The sequence below is a fragment of the Hippocampus comes genome, unplaced genomic scaffold (assembly GCF_001891065.2).
Source record: "Hippocampus comes isolate QL1 unplaced genomic scaffold, H_comes_QL1_v1.1 scaffold420, whole genome shotgun sequence".
Lineage (NCBI taxonomy): Eukaryota > Metazoa > Chordata > Actinopteri > Syngnathiformes > Syngnathidae > Hippocampus > Hippocampus comes.
Genome location: NW_017806163.1, coordinates 827,991 through 847,764, shown reverse-complemented (window position 1 = coordinate 847,764; position 19,774 = coordinate 827,991). Strand labels below are relative to the sequence as shown.

The window sequence follows — 19,774 nt, the reverse complement described above, 5'->3', positions numbered from 1 at the left end:
TTTTTTTTTTTTTTTTACATCACACGTTTTACATTCATCACAGAAAGAAAAAATACATGAATAAAATACAGCCAAAACAGTGGAGGCAGATTTGGAAGACATATTTAAGTACAAATGTATAAGAAATAAGACAAAATATTTGTCCCTGTGTGCCCTTTTTAAATATAGTGGATTCCTGGAGTGCATGTAACTTGCTTTGTCGACATTTTAATGAACTACCGTACAGTAATTGAAAACAGACAACTTGCATCATTTGATATTGTGCTGTTGGTTGCACATAGTATTATACAAACAACCTGAGTTGTCATGGGTGAGCAGCTTTTTAAAGGTCAGAGGTAAATGCTGGCATCATTTTCAGGCCTGTTGCCTCCTTTAAAACGTACCTTAAAATATATATATTTCCAATGTTTCCAACCCTTTTGCTAAATCATCTTTTCAAGTTTGTGCAAAGCATCATGTTAAAGTGGAACATCCAAGCGGTTCAGTGAGAGTGGTGACAAGGCACAAAATCAAAAGTCGTTTGGTTTGATCCTGTAATAATGATAACTGATTCAAAGTTGAGCTAACTTTCATTACCTGCATGATGGGGAAACTATATGAAATCATTGAAAAAGCCAATTTTTAAAAACCATTTTAAGGTCCAGTACACACTTTGTCCTTGTTACTAAGACTAAGAGGTGGGAGGGATGGGGTGGAACAAACCATTTTTGTTGCAGGAGGGCGTTGCTGTAATTTTCTTGTTAAAATATTATTCTTAAATAATGTACTGTATGTTAATACACTTCTCGATCTTGGTTAAAAAGGCTACATTAAAAAAAAAAAAAATCTCAGATAATCTCAATTTTTCTGTGGGGGAAATTCAATTTAGGGGTGCTTGAGCAGTCCCAAAAATGACGGTACCTGTAGCTATAAACGTCCATGCTAGTAAAACAAAAAATGTTACTCGAAAAGACAAAGAACATACTACGGTACTAGCACATCTCAAGAATGACACGAATAAATGCTTAAACGGCCTTTTAATGTAGTACGCTCAAGTAGTAAGACAATTCAATGCGCTAGACACACTAGCAGAATAACTGTTTAGTCACGAGTTTTTTTTTTTTACACTTCCACACTACTGTATGAAATTTCTGCACACTTAAGTTGGAAATTAAGGCTATCGAAAAAATAAACGGCTTCAAGGAAAGCCACTTGAGCGTTTATTCAGTATTTTTTTATCAGCTTAAAGTGTGTGTACTTGTGCGCTTTCTTACTACTAGTAAGCGCTAATCGCAAGCAGTTACAGACCACAAGTGCGCAATTAGTAGGACGTTTCTCTGACTTTGGGATACTAGAGGGACAGCTACATGTTACTAGTGGGGCAAAATTGTGCATTAGTTGATGAGTGAAAGCAACTTTAGTACTCCAAGTGGCTTTATAAAATTCTGCTGGTAAACATGTGCTTCAGTCGTAGTTGTAGTGGGTAATAAAACATTAGTAAGACAGTCGTTCTACTCGTCCCTCCTCATCATTCTACTAGTGTGCTGAATTGTCTGACTAGTGAAGGCAGAGTGTACTAGTACATGGGTATCAATGATATTGAATTAATGCTCAACAGCTTTCCATTCGTCTGCAGCAACTTCTTGACTTGCACAACTGAGGCGCTGTTTGTACCCAAACAGCACCTCACTTGTAAACTCAGCCACCACTCTACCTGCCCCCTGCTGTGTGGATTCTTTTCCGTAGCAACAGCTCCCAAGACCCAAGGCTGCATTTAGAGTCTTTTGTCAACACCTATTTGACTGACCACCACAAATGTGACATCACAACAGTCCATTTCCCAGATGAAGAAAAGGTAGAGCTTTAAATACCAAAAAACAAAGGAGAAAATACCCGTTTGATAGGAAACTTCTTTTATAGCAAAGTAGAAAATGTGCATAGGCTTGAACTTACAATTTAGTCTGCTTGTTTCGTAGCGTGCTTATGCATGCTGTTTGGCTCACATTCTACAAAAGTGAGGGCAGCATGGAGAAGGTGCCAAAAGGGAAATGAAGTGGAAATGTCCAAACTGGCGCCATGACACCCAGCAGCGCGCACGTGGTCAAATGAGAGACGGCCTTAACTAACGAGATGGTGCAGGGAACGAAGCCAAGTGTTGCTGGACCCGCTGTGCGTCCAAAAGAGGGAGTAAGCAGGAAAGAGAGAGGCTCTGTTTTTAGCTCCAAAAATGGTGGAGCTATATTGAAAATGGACACAGTACACACATTTCGACAGTATGCAAAACAACAACACCTCCATATCCGACACTAAGGCCTGCAAAAGATTCAAAGCGAAATAGGGATGGTGAAATTTAGGATGGTAAAAAGCAAGCAAAGAAATATCTGTGCAGAAACTGTGTGCTTTGATTACGAAAATCATGTTAAAAAAAAAAAAAAAAAAGCACCTTATGCAGGGTGCAGTAGTGTAGTGTAACACAGATAACCAGCACAGCACCCCACACACAAACATATCCGGCGACAAACGCCCCTCTGCTCCCTTAACCCAAATGTCTGGCGTAGTACCAACACTGACCTGTGAGAGGCAGCATAGTGCCACAGGGCATCTCGACTGCCTGCAAATTTTTAAAAAAAAAAAGAAAGAGTGGCGGCGGAGGTGGGGGCGGTGGTGGACAAAAGTAAAAGAAGCAAACGCTTGGCTTATTTGATCATCACATTTCAAGTTTTTCCATGACATCTCACACCTCTGAACATGTCCATGCCTGCCATGTAGGATTTTGGCGAGTTGTTTTGTTCCGCTGCTTAATGAGTGCCTGCTGTTTTCATTGTATTTACTCCGCATGGGTTCAATCTTCAGAAAATATGGTATTTCCTCTCACTGCTATGCGGATGACAGTCACATCAATGTCCCGCCAAGCAAAAACGACGGTTTCTCCTTCAGGTCACTTTTGTCCTGTCTGAAGCAAAATCAAAGCCTGGATGGGACTAAACTGCTTCAACTGAGATTAAAAAAAAACAAAGCAGAAGTTAAGGTTTCCCAATGGCCCATATATTTTTGTTTGGTACTCTGAAGTAACACAGATTATAAAATACATATGTTGTATTAGATATCGATCGATTGTTGCTGTGGTATCACGGGACATGTCAAAAATGTAGAATTATGTAATAACTGGAATGGCAGCAAACACCTGCCATCGTAACGGCTGTCTACGTAGGCAAAATCAATGCTGTTTAAGATCAAGTAAGCCAAGGTGTCAACTATTCTCAGTTTTATTTCCACTTGTCTTTTGCCCACAGCTAGGTGACGAGCGATGTTCGAATTTATGACCGCCACTTTGTCATCGTGTTGTGTAACATTTCTCTATACTCTCAGCTTTTAGCAGTCAGCACATTTAGGGAAACTGGAAAAAATTATTACCAGTACATGGCTAATATGAACTGATTAGGGTTATACGGGAAAAGTGAACATAAATTGGTATAAAATTCTCTGCATTTCGAACCTAGCTTATCCTCCCGATCTTGACTTTCAACATAGCGGACAAATGCCCATCACGTGATGTAAAACTATCAACGCAAACACTCAACACTTATTCCTTTATTTTGTGTCTGGCAACAGCATGAGCCTCAGGTCACGTCACAATCACGGAATCCCTGGTTTGTCCAAAATCGTTGACCACACACATGAGGATTTGCGATTGTAAATATTGAACAGGTTTAACATTTCCGGAAAGAGGAAAAAAAAAATCCCTGTTAACAAACCCCTCACAACAGGATAACCTTTCAGAGGCATCCAACAATCGCGTCTTTACTGACCTTTGATCGAAAGGACAGAAAATGCTCTGTTGAGAGAGATCAGGTTATCGGTATGTATGTACCCCACTTTATATGACACAAGGGTGTGTCAGTGTCTTTGGTAAAGGTCACTTGCATAACACAGAGATGAAAAGACCAAAACAACATTCTGGCCAAAAAAAGAGACTACAGTATATTAATATTGTCTATATTAGATATAAATGTCAAAACAACAAAACACTCGCTTATAAAAAAAAAAAAATGAGGAGGGTGTTAGAGATTCCTCAAAAGTCTTATTTTTATAACACACGGTAGTAAAATGAAGCAAAGCACCAATGCAACACATAGTTCATCCTTTGGTGCTGTCTGAACTGAGAACTAGCGAGGTACAGTACATTCAATGCTTGCATGCATGTGTATGCAGTTCAACTTTTTTTTCTTTTGTGCAATTTTAGAAGCCTATTTTTGTTCCAAGATTGTTAGTCCCTATCCAAATGTGCAACACTAGTGGTTAGTAATACTCAAACGGCTTTCCAAAAAGTCCTTTGAGCAATGCTTTGTTCCAGTTCCAATTAACACTTGTGACTGTGTTTGTAAAGACATATAGTTAGAGTGGTGTTTTTTTTTTCTAGTTGTGTATTCAATTATTGGTACTTTTGGTTTTAAATAATTAGGACTTTTGGTGACAACCTTCGTAACAACGTTTGTCAGTGCTACACTGTCTATATATTGTAATGGCCTACCCATTTTATACAATGTGGAAATGTAGTTGTAAACAGAAGGCAATAACACAGCTCGAGCTACCAAAGGCAGTTGGTTTGATGATTTCAAAATGGACCCAAAATAGACTATAATAGCAGCCCTAGGAGCCGAGCCCACCGGGTATTCCTCTGGTGTTGCAGATTAGACACTCTGAGCCTGGTTTTGCCTCAGTAAGAACATGTAGTTGTCCTACTAGCATTAGTTGTCCTAAAGAATTCCTAGTAAAATACAAAACACTCTCTTATTACCTTTCATAAAGAATGAGAAGGATGTAGTAGAAACCTCACAAATGCCACATTAACTGTCACGTAATTATAAAAAGAAGTTAAGCACTAATATGACAGATTTAATCCTTTGGTCTTTGGTGTTGAACTGAATTCTAGTCAAGTACATTGAATACGTGTACAGTATGTGTATCCGCTGTTTTTTTGCGACTTCAGAAGCCTATCTTTCCCCCAATTTTGGTCCCTTTCCAAACTGTCCAACTTGGTTAAATGGGACTTTCACTTGTGGAGCACTTTTCCATCTAGAAGGCACTCAGAGTGCTTCACACTGACTCCTCGTTCACCTACTGATGATGCAGCAGCAACTGGGGGTTCATTGTCTTGCACAAGGACACTTTGACATGGTCACAAGGGATAGAACCCACAACCTCTGGGTTGGGAGACGACCACTTTACCACTAAGCCATGCTGCCACGAACCTGTGATTGGCTCTCAAATTCTGAATCAACCAGAGTTACATTTGGTGAATCGCAACTATTTGCAATGATGGGAAACGAGCCCTGCCGCGTATAATTGATGCCCATCCAAAAAGGTTTGTAATTGCGCATAAACGCCAGAAGATGACAGCAAACCACTTATTCCCCATTAGACACGGCTATGGCGTGACTAAATAAAGCTCCTCCTCTAACTTCAATGTAGTTCATTGTCCCAAGATGCCAAAAGATACCAAAACAATATTATGGCATTCGACATAGCTTTGGCAAGAGCACAAAATCAGTTAGGTGAGTTTTTCAGCGACTAAAAGTGGATAGGGTCACCCCCCCCCAAAAAAAATCTGTGAATGCCAAACCGCGAATTGGACAGAGATTTAGTGTGCTGTAGCGTAATAAGAACACTTTCAATAGACTAATTTGTAAAAAAAAAAAGAAAGAAAAAAAAAACAACTTTCCAAACTTGAGTTTTCTGTCTACCCAATACTGCATAGAATAGATACGAATAGGTCGCATAATTTTTAGTAAGCAGCCTGATCTAGTACATACTGTATGTACAGTATATATGTATGTAGAACGTCATTCAACCAATGCTATTTTACCGAATATTACTGTTTTTGCCATCATCGTGAGCATTCAGTGCAATGCGGAGTGTCGCCATTTCCTTCGCCATCATTGGGAGATCATCTGCACACTGGGTGCTTGTCTTCAGACGCTAGAGGCACACAAGGACGTGACATTTCGTTCAGGACCAAATATGTAAGGCGATAGCGGCTCACTGAAGCACAGACCTGCCAGAGACTCCCTTTTCCTTTGGCCACTCTGCAGATCATGGCGGAGGGGATCAGAACTAGGGAAGACAAAGCAAGGAACCAGCCAAACCAATAGGCCCACCAAGGATACACGTAAGTGTTGTTGAACTTGAGCGGTGTGTATTTCAGCAACAAGAACACAAGTGTTCCCTGTCAAAGGAAAGAAAGGACATGTGAGACGTGAACGCGCATACGTCCACGAACGAAATGTGCTTTGCTGTACTTACGCTGCATATCACAGGTGTCACGTAGAGCCAACAATACTTAATCAACGGCAGAGGTTTGTATCCGATCATATCCTCAATGTTGTCGCTGAAGCGCTCAGCACCTAAAAAAGACAAGCGTACTGCCTCCAGCTAATACTTACAACATATACTGCGTGCTCCAAAGGGATGGACTCCATGACAAATATAGCTGTACAAAGTTGACATAGCGTAATGGATCCCGTGGTTATTTTTAATCAGACAGCATATTCTGTCTGATCATCTTTAAATTTCCGTTGTCTCTCGTTCCCTCAGATCCTCATCCTCGCTTCACCTCTCAGTCCCGTCTGCCCGTCTCAACACGATGGGGTCCAGAGGTTTCACCCGCTATGCCCCCAAACTCTGCAACTCACTTCCACCCAACTTCCGTAAGATTGATTCTCTTCCCACATTCAAAACCCACCTATTCCAAATTGCATACTCCTTTTAAATGACATCTGTTCTTTTATAATTGATAGTTTTATCTGTGGTTTGATTGTTTTGTACTTGATTGTAAAGTGTCCTTGAATGTTTTGAAAGGCGCTTATAAATAAAATGTATTATTATCATGATTCATCTGCATTAAGTAATAAGGCAAGGGAAGCCTACACCCAGTGAAATGTATAATACTTAATAATACAGTGTAATGTAATAATTATAGTGAAGAAGATTATAATAATAGATCAATTGATGTTTAAGAATTCTGTCTATTGTCTGGAAGTTATTGATTGTGTTTTGAAGCAACTGAGCGCACAACTGGGCTGCCTCGTTTGTCGCCTATACATTAACATGATTGTCAGCTCTACTATTTGTCACATCGTATTTGAAGTACTTTCTTAGTCGAATTGATACTTTCTTTCGACAACTTACAACTTTAACCCTATAATGCCACTTGTATCCTATTTGAGACATGCATTTTCATTATGTAACTCATTCTTTATATTACATTAAATCATCTGTATCAAATTTGATACTGCAAGTTTAAAATATGATTTTTTCCAAATTTTCATTTTCAGATGTAATCTACATAATGCTTATAAATGGAATACGACAAATATCTAAAACATGATATGGCAAAAATATTTTTCTGGATTTTGTTATAAGGTTTAAAAGATGTGGAACTGAGACTGTATAAATTTCACAGCATGCAGTAATGAGAGCCATTCGCCTTAAAAGTGTCTTACCATAAATCCATCCAATAACCACTGACTGGAACACTGCCATCAAAAGAAGAGTAGGACCACTGCAGACATAGTGATCAAAAATCTGCAGAATGTATGAGCCGGCCTACAATGGAAAAAAAAAAAAGTTTATTCTGAACTCATTCCAAAAAGGTTGAAAATTATATTTCAATTTATTTCTCCTCTTTAATCATACCAAATGCTGCTGTGTGTCACTAGAAAGCCCTTTCAGAACAAGGGACAACATGTCAGGATTGTGCATTTGAGGAATGGCCAACACTGCTAAATGTGTGGGTAGAGCCCACTAAAATGTGCCAAAACTAATCATGTGGGTATTCGCTCTCGTGCCAGCCAGCCCTGTCACATTTTGCTGTGGGACGGCATCACATTCCTAAATCAGGAGCTGTGCAGTTGCATAGACCTTAATCGGGTGGTGGCAAACCTGGCATGTTGACACTCGGGCCGCATACAAACTCAGCACAGTTGCACTACCCATGTGCATAAGTGCCAATCTGGCACATACCTGACACTATTTGAAGCTCAAAGCAAATCGGAATCCCAACAAGAAAATAGTGCTGTGGATTTTGTCAGTGTCTTGAATTAGTCACACGACTTTCACGTTTTTTTTTTTTTTTTTTAATTAAGAGATGCGAGCTGTTGTTCGGCCCAATTTGGAGATGTGTGTTGTATGGCGGCAGTGAATTTAAGTCACTACACAACAAACAGCAGTTTGGCCTATGGTGGTCGGTTCCTTAAAAAAAGACGCTTCTCGCTGTTTATTTCAACTCCCAGTTGAAGTTTACTTTAAAACAAAATGAAGAATAAAGAAACCAAGAATGACACGTTCTGTATTTAAATCAATCACATAGCTTCACCTTGTGGCAGTCCGTTTAGCCTTATGCTAACAAACAATGCAAAACGTCAAACGTCGAAACGGCAGAGCAACACAGACAGTAGAGCTCGTATTCCCACCCAAAACCCCGTTTTGCTCTTTGTGTTGACAGCAGTGAATGACTTCTGAATGTATTCGAAGGGGTTAAGTTCACACTTTTCTGAAAAAAATCCATCATTGTCCATTCATTCAGTCCTTCCGTTACTCATTCAGTCATTCATTCTCCGGACCGCTTATCCTCACTAGGGAACAAATGAAAAATCCAGTTTGATCAAAACGGCAAATGGAATCCACTTATATAGCGCTTTATCGACACGGTATGGTGCACAAAGTGCTTTCCAAAGACATTCACATATTTGAAAACGTATCTACAGAACCAGTTGGGAGCTAGACACAGCTGCCGCGTCTAAATTTTTGAAAGTTTTGTTGTTGAAAATGGCTTCCTCTAACCAGAATCTCTTGCCGCATTGCGCCCAAAGGTAGAATGTGAATCGGTTATCGTGCTTATTGGTGTTTTAAATGATAAATCCTCACTGCCGCAAACCAGATACATCTGATAGCTAAGCTAGCTATAGGTAGCTGAGGAGACAGGCTCTCCTCGGCTCAAAGTGTCCAACACTCTTCGTTAGTGAGAGTGAGTGCGAGGCCGGCAGCAAACTAAAGGAAGAAGCGTAGATTCACTGCCGGGATGGGCTCCGTACTGCTTCACAGTTTATTTAATGTTCATTATTAGCTGGCTAACTATTCCCAATCGCATAGGAAGGAGCCTGCCTGCCTCCACTCGATGAATGCGGACACCTATTGAGCTCATTATACAAGGGGAAACGCACGCAACCAAATTGCAAGATTCGTTCTAATCCGATTCTGAAATATATGATTCATTATGATTCACCAGCCATTTTTTGGGGATGGGGGATGGAACAGATGAAGACATTTTCATTAATTTCATTGGGGAAAGATGATTTAAGATGTGAGTGTTTTCAGTCATGGAAGGAATACGACACAGTATTTTTGGGGGGGGGGGGGCTTCCCACACATTTTGCTAAATTGCTTATTCAGCATGTTTTTGGCTTTTGACTTTGGTTAGCCCTTCCACACCTGAATAATGAGACTTCCCAAATAGAAATGACACACCCACGACACCCTGAGCTGGTGGGCAGTCAATCACACGGCACACATATCGTGACAGACTACCACACTCACATCCTCATCGTCACTCAGTTGGAACTGAACCCATGTTGGCTGCATCAAAATCAGGCAGGTGTACCAAAACACCATTTTTGACTAACTGGTCTGATTAAAGGGTCAAAATAATTGATGGAAATACATCTTAGATCCTTAATATCATCATAGTTTAACATAAATTCGTCTACTTAGACTCAATTCTTACCTGTGACACCAAAAAGTTGCCAAAGAGATAGCAAAAAACACAGATAAACAATAAAATAAGCTCTCTCCGGTATCCTTTTTGGATTTGGGAAGGGTACATATCCGTGATAGAGGTCATGATGCTTTCAAGTCCAGCAAACTGAGGCATGATAAAAGAACAAGCAGTCAGCCAAATGGAGAAGGATCATGTCTGAATATGCTGTATCTGAGGGAATGTCACAGAGGCTTCAACGGACCTGACCGTCGATTCCCAACAGGATGATCATGGTGAAGAAACACACAGACCACACTTGAGGCCATGGCAGGAGGCTCACCGCTTGTGGGTACACGATGAAGACAAGACCTGGACCTGCGGAGTTAACCCAGGTTGAAACAGAGGCTTCCACTCTTCTACTTGTCATGCATGTCGAGTGAGGCCATACCTGACTCAGCTACCAAGGCGATGTCCACACCTTGTTTTTGGGACATGTAGCCCAGAACTGAGAAAATAGCAAAGCCACTAACAAAGCTGGTCCCACTATTCAGTAAGCAAAGAAAGAAGGAGTCTCTGGAAATCACACACACAAAAAAAATCATTGAGTAGCTATTTTATGGCCAGGAAACCATTATCGGGAAAAAATGACATATATATGACATTGTACAAATCAAGTTTTTTTGTTGAAATGCTGGGCATAACAATATTGCCTAACAGTATTGAAAATTATAACTAGAAAGAGGTATGCGACCTTTGCGAAAGGAAACAAAGGAGGAGTTTAAATGCAAAAGCAGACATCTTTTTACATTTTTTTTCAACTGAGTAATTTTTTTTTCAATTCAGGTTTGAGGTTAAATTAAGTAATAAGGAGGCTCATTAAAAAAAAAAAAAAATTAACATTTATCGAAGAGCGCTTGGATTTCATTTCAACTCAAAAAACAAACAACTCCAAGAAAATAATTTTCTTTCAAAAAACGATCACACAATTATGACATTATGCTGAAATCATTAAACTTTGTGAATACAAATACATAAGAAGCTAGTGTGTGAAAACTAACACTGCCCCTTAACTTAATTAACCCTTAAAAGGGAAGTCAAATCAAAAATTTTCTGAACAATAAATATTTTCTATGCGCCCCCCACTAGTCGAAACATGGTATTCTGATTAATATGCACTTGTGAAATATGAATTAAGATGAAAACTCTTCCTGTTTTTATTCATCTCATGCAGTGGCCATTTTTGCCACTTGCTGTCCTCTGAAAATGACATCACAGTTGCTCAGTGCTCAAGTAACAACCAATCACGGCTCACTCGTTTTCTGAGTTTGGTCACATGATTTTTCATTGGGGGGTGAGGGGGGTATGTTTAAATCAAAATAAGACATTTGCAAATACCACATATGTTAACAAACTCATTGGTGAATAAACAGGGTGGGGCATGATGGTTTTGTAAGGCACCTTGATGCAAAATAAAATTGTAACCATTCGATAAAAAACCCACTAGAATAATTTATTGTAAAAAAAAAAATTCAACAGCGACAGCTCTAGTAATGAATTTGTGATGACATCAGTATGTACTGTAGGCGCTTGTGACAGTGTTAAATTACAAAGATGCTATCTGTAGCAAAACGCATGTGAGGCACTTGTCGGTTTCTGAACCCAAACCATTATTTTGGAGGAGGTTTTTCATAAGACTTGTCTGGTTTTGCAGGGCTAGGTAGTCTTGTGGTCGGCATGGCTTTATTTTTGTCAAAATGGCGCTTGTCAGGTTTCACGCTTCAAAATTGTCAAATGGCGTCATATAAAATGTAAAATGCTCACCTGTAACAATTGTTGTTGTACTTATTGTAGCTCCCAAGTGTGGTTAGACATCCCAAGCATATGGCGTAGGAGTAGAATATCTGAGTTCCAGCATCCATCCAAACCTATCCCATGCACAACAGCAGCGTTTCAAAACAAAATAAGCGTGCGCCTATTTTGTAAGTGTCAACAAATGCATTTAATACCTGTGGATCAGCGAGCCGTGCGGGATTGGGGTACAAGTAGTACTTGATGCCATGCAGGGCGCCGGGAAGGCTCATTCCTCTGACAAACAACACCACTAACATGACGAAGGGAAAGGTTGCTGTGAAGTAGGTAGCCTGAATAGATGAATGAAGAGTTTATAACTACATTTTAAAAAACAAAACAACAACAAAGACTGATGCAAGTTGATTTTCAACAGCAAGCTGTTTTACGACTGCGCATACACGATCAAGGTCTAAGAGGGTCGTGACAGAGCCTATTTTCAGATCACGTCTGCCTATGTTTACCATCTATCTATCCGCTGCTGTTGATATAGCTCAGGCTAGACAGTGAATGAGCAGCTCCAGTGTCTGCCATTCCTGTTTTGACAAGCATGCAGATGAACAAACTGTCCCCAAAGTACACAGATACTTTATCTATAACAGACTCTATCCGACAATCCCTTTGGCACACAAAATGTAGCTTTCTGGAAGTGAGGCGTTGCCAATTAGATACACTGTACATAGTTGAACTCATCTGGGACTGACCTGCCGTCCAAGTTACGTGGGAGCCGAGCCCCCTACGGAGCGCAACTCTGGCCCGACAAAACAGCCCATATAAAGATGAAAGAATCCCCAAATCACATAGGTCGTTGTGAGGGGGATGACAAGAAAGGTTTATCCATGAAAAACATACATATACACTTTTTTTCTCATTGTACCGTTCATATTTGGGATGATAGTCTTTCAATGTCTATTTTTTTCCACATCCAAAACAATATCCATTCTGCCAAAAGAAGAAACCTTATGTCCTTACCAGCTCTAGTATGCTAATGGTCTCCGTTAGGATACCCGTACGGTTTGAAAAATGAAGCCGCTACACATATTATTGTTTCCGAAAGCACAATAATAAAAGATGGGCGGGTGAAAGATGTCCTGCAGGGATGACCCATGAACATCTCGCTGCTTAAATGAAAATCAGGTGAACAATGTGTACATCAAAGTCCAGCTGTCCACAGAAATCATGCAACGGGACCAAAGAAAAGTCACGGTATTTGGTTGATGTCACATTTGGCTAATTGCTACACACTTCATTTTTGTGTTGAAGCAATTGGGGAGTATTTGGGGCTGCACAGAAGAACAGCCAGAGTGATGCCGTCATACTAAGCAGCAGGGGACGACTGTGAAGTTGGCGGGGCCTTGCTGTATGTGGACCATAACCACTCCACCACCTGTGGCCAGCATACATACCTCCCGTCTCTGACCATACAATCATATCGTCAAGTTACTAAGAGTTTTGTTTTTTTCTAAAAAAAAAAAAAAAAAAAAAAAAACTGTGGAAAATATATCAGAGGTGTCAAACTCTAAGCTGGCTTCATCAATTTATGTGGCCTGCTAAAATAAATATGTGTTTTTATTTTCAAAGAAAATGCTGACTTTTCTTCACTTTTAAGTAATATTGAAATAACGTCACAATAATTAATGTAGCGACTTATCATTCGATGAGAAAAAAAAAAACATGGTCATGACTGTTATTTCGGACTCGATAAATAGTCATTTGCATGGCCGTCACTTTTCATAAGATATTTCCAATGAGGAAAATGTGTTTTGAATTTGGAACGACTTGGAAGTCAACTTGTCAAGATTGTGGTCAACATTGGAGGTTGCAAAAACACCAAGGATGGAATGTCCATCTTCAATATTTGTAGCAGTCTTTCTTACCTTCCCGGTGGATCGCACCCCCTTCCAGACACAAAAGTAGCAGATGATCCAAGCAAGAAGAAGGCACAAAGAAAGCTCCCATTGGACCTTTCCCAGGACCTCAATGCCAGGAGATATGTTTAGCACGCGGCGTCTGTAAGGACCAATGAAGTCTTAGGTAGGAAGAGAATAATTAGGAGGCGTAGGTTTTTTTCATTGGGAATAATACTCAATAAAACTGTTGCTATGGTGGCTAACCATGCTAATCTCGATGGGGCCACACCTTCATTCCAGCTCCTCTTTTTCTGTTGATTGGCCCAGTCAAATTTCACACTAATAGCAGTTTGAATTCGTGACATGGATTTCCATGAAAGGATCCGGAACTTTTTATTTTTCCCAAATCTGGCTGCCCTGCACTGTTTTATCATACTGACGGTCAAAGAATAATAAAAACATCTAAAAACTTACTGCCAAAACTCCACAACAGATGATGATATGTTCATCTTGGAAGTCCAATTGGCACTATAGTTGCTCAATACGACGCAAGAGTCTGAAATATTTACATATTGTTAAGACAGAGACATTTCATTTTTTGTCAACACAATGAAACATGGCAGACATTAGAACTCCCCCGTTGCCCCCTCCCGCACTTCCCAAATGCAATTTCAGTACCTGTGTTCCATGTATTATCACATGTTGCCCACGGCATCTCTCTGGAAAAAGAAGAGAACAAGTAGAGAAACGCCCAGGCTAAAATGACCATGTAGCTGATGCATCCATAGAAAAGGATGAGTTGGCCGGCGTATCCGATGCCTGAAAATGACAACCGGCATTAAAACCATTTCTTTCGTGTTTCCTTCTAATGTTCTTTGGAGAAGAAAAAGTTCTTTGCCTTCAAACAAGGGGCAGATCTTCCTCCAGCACATGATTCCCCCTTGACTGGTGTACTGGCCCAGAGCCGTCTCCAGGACAAATAGAGGGATACCGCAGGTCCCAAGAAACAGGACATATGGAATGAAGAATGCTCCTGCAAGCCAAGATACAAAGGATCAGCAGGCGGAGCGAGGGAACATGTATTTAATGGCAGAAGAAGCATAATTTCGGAAGCCGTTAGCTCAGCCCTGAGCAACTCTGATGTCATTTTGGTTTGTACTGCCACTCGCTAGCTATAGGAAAGGCCCATGTAACGACTGTGCCGGCTCACATCTTCACTGGGTTCGGCCACGTAGCCTTCACAAGTTGTGCCTTTAGGGACTGTGCTGTCATTTTCAGTCGACAGCAAGTGGCAGTACAAGGCAAAATAAAATGGCAGGTCCCTGAGAAGGATAAAAACAGGCAGATTTTTCATCTTAATTCATAGTCCATAAATATTCATCACAATACCGCGTTTGGACTAGTGGGCCACCTAAAATATATTATTGTCAAAATGTGTGACTTTGTCTCCCCTTTATTGTTGAAATTTCCTTTTAATTAATTAGCAACTGGTCACATCAACGTATAACAGTTTTACTCGACTTACGGTGCTGTTTGGTAACATTCATGTAAGGTTTTTTTTTTTTTTTTTTTTTTTTGCCTAACCTTGCTTGAACATTACCAAACAACTGACTTGCCAACATTTTTTCAGCATGTCTCACCTGCTGACTCAGAAACAAAAAAGGTGTTACGACATTATGTGTGGGTGGGCCTGGATGAAATAAACAATTTTTTTTAACCTGTTTTTCTTTGATTCGTAGGTAACACTCTCTGCTTATATCAGCACTTTTATTCGTAAATGTTTACTAGAAAAATGTTTAACATAAGATGGGGATCACATCAGTGTATGTGCTCGACCCAGTCAAATCACGATGCTCTATCACTCATCATTTCTTGGACACAAACTGGGAAAAAAAAAAAGATTAAAAGCAGCTCAGTTTCCGTTTGATGGGCAAAGGGTTTTGTACGTGAAAACACAACAAACGTGTTACGTTGAACAGAATACCAAATGTAAGGCTTTGGTAAGAGATTAAAAAAAACTGGGAGTATTCAGCCAAGAATGTGATTTTGACACGTGCTGCACGTTATTTTCTTAGTCTTTTAGAAGCTGTCAAAGCCATTTGCATCAAAAGCGAAGCAGAGGGCACGCAGGGAAGATTAGTATTGCAGGGGATGGCTTCCAGGGACTTTGGCAGAGACTTTAGTTTACTTTTACCCATACATTGGTCCGGTGACAAAAAAGCGATTTATTTGTGAGCGTGATAAACTTTCCCCATTGATGAAAAACTCACGCTACGTACATAACAAGCAAATAAGGTTAAGTAAAAAAAAAAAAAGACGGGATTTAAAATGAGTTTAGATGCAGTGCAAAAAGTTTCTTTAGGTGTTTTCAACCGAAGCGTTACATACTACTCCAATTTAAAACAAACAAACAAACAAACATTGACTCTTACCACCGCCGTTCTTGTAGCATAAATAAGGAAACCTCCAAACATTCCCAAGTCCGATAATTGCACCAGCCACTGACAGGATGAACTCGCTTTTGGTGGCCCACTTGCCACGCTCCTTGAGTCTTTGTGGAGACGTCTTTGGAGAGACGTAGCAAATCTTTCCAAGGGAGTCGGCCATGCCGCTTGCCGAGTGTGGGGGAATGCAATTGACACTTGGTTCTAGGTTGGACTGGATGGGGAACTGTCTCATAACGGAGCTATGTAATCGATGCATGGCGGTTTGGCCGCAAGGGGGACCTCTTGAAAGCCCCCCCCCCCCCCTCACGAATACATCCCCCCCTAAAAAAAGTCAGGAATGATAGGCAAGACAATCATGTGTGTTTGGCTTTCTGAAGGTTATTATGAACGAAAGAACTAAAAAGGACGTAAGAAGGAACTAGGATAATCGGATGAACTTCCGTTTTTGTTATTTTTAAGACTGAACTTGGAAAAAACAAACGCTTTCTCCCTTTCTCTGACGTAAAACACGAAATTTGTCCTTGTGCTTTTAAAGATCCGTTTTTTCATTTTTACCCGATTCTCTTTGCGTACAAAGTCATTAAAAATCTTGTTTGTCATGCTTTTATATTAAGGTAATGGTGATTGGCAAGCTCTCTAGAAAAGCGACCGAGGCAATGAGAACACCAGGCTCAATAAATAAAGAAATAAATAAAGGTATTTCTGACATGAGCATTATATTTATTCCAACGGGTTTTACGACAGCTGTGAAGTTGTACGGCACACCGATGTTGTAACAATGGTGTGTGTAATTTTTATTTTAATGAATCGGTTTGTGTAATCTTACACAGACCATTGAAACAATATGCGGCCCAAAAGTGACGTCATCGAGCGCCTTTCGACTGGTCGCCGCCTTTTTACTCAACTCATTCACGCGCTCAGACACCTCATTCATTCAACTTATGACTTCCATATGTCTTACTTAGGGCGGCACGGTGCAAGACCGTTTAGCACATCGGCCTTACAGTGCAGTGGTTCGATTCCAGCTCCGGCCCTCCTGTGTGTAATTTTCATTTACTTCATCTCACATCCCAAAAACATGCATGGAACACTAACTTCTCCCGAGGTGTGATTGTGAGCCCGGGTAGTTATTCAACTATGTGTGCCGTGTAATTGGCTGGCAACCTGTATCTGTTGCATTTTTCATATAAAGCTAATAAATCTTGCAAGTCCGCAAACTCGAGATTTACGTCAGTAATAAATAATCTGCAAGTCATCTGGAACGCGTGACAAGAGTTAAAAAAAGGGAATGACCAAACAACCAGTTTTGCATGATAATATATAGGTGTACGATGTACACCTTAAAGGTGGCAAGGCTTTTCTTAAATGATTAAAAGGAAGTGACCAAATTTCCAGGTGCACTCTGTGCCATGTTTCACTGCTCTCATTAAATTTAGAGGGTTGAACTTTGATGAAATTGTAAGAAATTGTAAACATTGTCATAAGATTAAAAAAAATAGACAGTGACAGCGTACTCAAATCCACAATGCAAATAAATTTAGGTATGTCCACTGTTGTGCAGTCACCACACTTCCACCATGGTAGAATCTAAATTTGTAGATCTGAACCAATGTCCTAGTGGGGTAGCACAAGTTAATCCAGTGGTGAAAATTACCCAATTCCTCTGGATGTCAACCATATTTACAATTTTCTATATACTACTGGAAGAAATAGTGAAGCTCGGGGTAAAACTTTTAGCGAACAAGGTGTACCGTTTGTCGCGTCCATTCACTTGAATGGGAGGTTGCAGGTCTCCAAAAGGAGGGCGAGGAGCATCCCTTGGAACCTTCCAGGTGGTCTTGACCCTGATGAAGATGTCTTCCGGCCGCAGTCCAGAGGCTCGGTGGTCCTTCAGTCCAACGGTTGTGGAACCAGCCATGTAGGGGGGCGGCTTGGGGCAGATGCCGGAGGCCTTTGGATGCAACTCGATGTGACGGCCAAGTGGATGAGAAGCTGCTGAGTGAATGAGAGCGAGCTCTCTATTCAAAGTGAAAGGCGTGATGACATGATGGACACGTAGCATTTAAGGGAGTTTGCTGGATGCAAGTTAACTTTTCTTTGAATATGTTCTGTCAACCAAACGTTAAAAGAGATGAATCACTGAATAGTAAAACTGAAGCAATAAATTGTGTACTCACCCTTTAACTCTGATGATGCACGACCAGGTTCATGGTTACGGTGATGAACATTCAGAGCGAGGTTGCTGAGAGGTGAATCTCTTCACATTACGACTGCATGTTCAGTTTTTCTTTTATTATTGATGCTTAAGCAACAGGGACAACGAGTATACTGCTTTGATACATTCCCCCAAGTTTTGTTTTACGGGCTTCATAAATGGCTTAAACACAGAAAAGCCACCGAAAAAGCTATTTTTTTAAAGTCGGTTACAATGATGAATCTTATCACACATGAATGGCAGCTCAACCTGTCACGTTGCGTGGTGGTGGTGGACCCCAAAAAGCAGGCAGGAGGGAGGAGCAGGGTGTATTTGAAGAAGTGTATTGATAAAACACAAAACTAAATCCTAAACAAACAGAGTCCAAAGTATCAAACAAAAACCATGACAAAACATGACTGAAACAAACTTGACAGCAGCAATCAAGCAAACACAAACAGCAACAAAGAGGAACAATGACCCGACACTGAGTGGTCGTGCGGGAGTCCTTTTAAATCAGTACATAACGACATAACGACCAACAGGTGTGCAGCTGCAAGGAGAACCCTACAGTGCCACCTGTTGGTCACAAACAGAATCATGACACAACCTCAGAGATTTTGTTCAACTTTCATCGTCACATTTTGTCATTTTGTTCAGCTTTAGGGGCAACCACTGTCTCATCCTGAAAAAAGATATTCGTGAGGGTGTGTGCATGCGTGTGCGTGCGTGTGTCGTGCAGTAAAAAAATAGGTAGAAGCTCACAGTAAATGCCGATAATTCATCAGTGCAACTAAGAACAAAAACACGTTGCCTGGCAATGTCTTTGACAGAATCGACAACGGCAATTTTAGACTCTGACAGGAAGAAAAAGATAAATATCACCTAGGTGTGAAATAGGTGCTGCATATACACTATTGTGGTTAAAGATGATTTATCCTCTACTACTTGGCCTGACTTAGCACTGGAACATTGTACAGCAGTCACATTTCAAACATAGTGGAAGAGCAATTAAGATGTAACACGATTATGAAAACTGAAAACTTGGTTCCAAACACGTTAGACTTGTTCTTATATACTACAAACCCCAATTCGGTTGAAGTCAGGACATTGTGTAAAATGTAAATGAAAATAGGACACAATGATTTACAAAACCTTTTCAAACGACACTGATCTCGAAGAAATTACAAAGACGTGTTGTATGATGTTCAAACTATAAATTTAAAAAAATGAACAAAAACTATTTGAAACAGGACATCTTTTCACTTCATGTCAGTCTACCTCAGATGAGCTTGAGACAAGAAAAGCTGGCGGCACTTCTGGGGTGTTGTGGACACAGTATATGGCTTTCACTTTACTTTGACACAGTTTTGACTTGCATATGTAGATCTGAATCTTTTGATGACATGATGAACCGTAGTTGATGAAAACCCCAAATTCTGAACAATTGTACATGGAGAAACATTAAATTGTTTGACTGTTAGTAAAACTTACCGAAGCCGTGCTTGTAAACAAATGAACCTTTCGGGGTTATTACTTTTGTATTCAACCAGGACACGTTTCCAGTTTAACTATACGAAGTGAAATGTTGAGCATTCCTCACCTGCCACAGTCTCTTGTTGCCCCTCTCCTAGCTTTTTGAGAATGTGTTTTGTGAAATGAATTTTTGTGAGAAAAAAAAAAAAAAAAGACAATGTTCATG

At 40.3% G+C, this 19,774-nt stretch overlaps 1 protein-coding gene across 1 annotated transcript; it reads right to left on the bottom strand.

The window, feature by feature from the left end:
- Positions 1-3,555: 3,555 nt before the first annotated feature.
- Positions 3,556-16,177, bottom strand: LOC109531462 (sodium- and chloride-dependent GABA transporter 2-like). Its single transcript, XM_019895762.1, has 14 exons — positions 15,864-16,177; positions 14,330-14,464; positions 14,110-14,250; positions 13,906-13,987; positions 13,459-13,591; positions 11,740-11,874; positions 11,555-11,658; positions 10,182-10,306; positions 9,996-10,108; positions 9,761-9,898; positions 7,482-7,584; positions 6,283-6,383; positions 6,035-6,205; positions 3,556-5,958 (listed from the first exon to the last, which is right to left on the bottom strand). Exons 1-14 carry the CDS (start codon positions 16,132-16,134, stop codon positions 5,842-5,844), a joined length of 1,869 nt encoding a protein of 622 aa, XP_019751321.1. The 5' UTR covers positions 16,135-16,177; the 3' UTR covers positions 3,556-5,841.
- Between the last annotated feature and the right edge of the window lie 3,597 nt (positions 16,178-19,774).

Bases quoted from the DNA above. Each gene is read 5' to 3' on its own strand.
- LOC109531462 (XM_019895762.1), bottom strand. From the start codon at position 16,134: ATGCATCGATTACATAGCTCCGTTATGAGACAGTTCCCCATCCAGTCC. The intron at 11,875-13,458 runs GTAAGAAAGACT...TCATCTATTCAG, and splicing joins GGGTGCGATCCACCGGGAAG to GCTACCTACTTCACAGCAAC. The intron at 10,109-10,181 runs GTATGGCCTCAC...TTAACTCCGCAG, and splicing joins CGCCTTGGTAGCTGAGTCAG to GTCCAGGTCTTGTCTTCATC.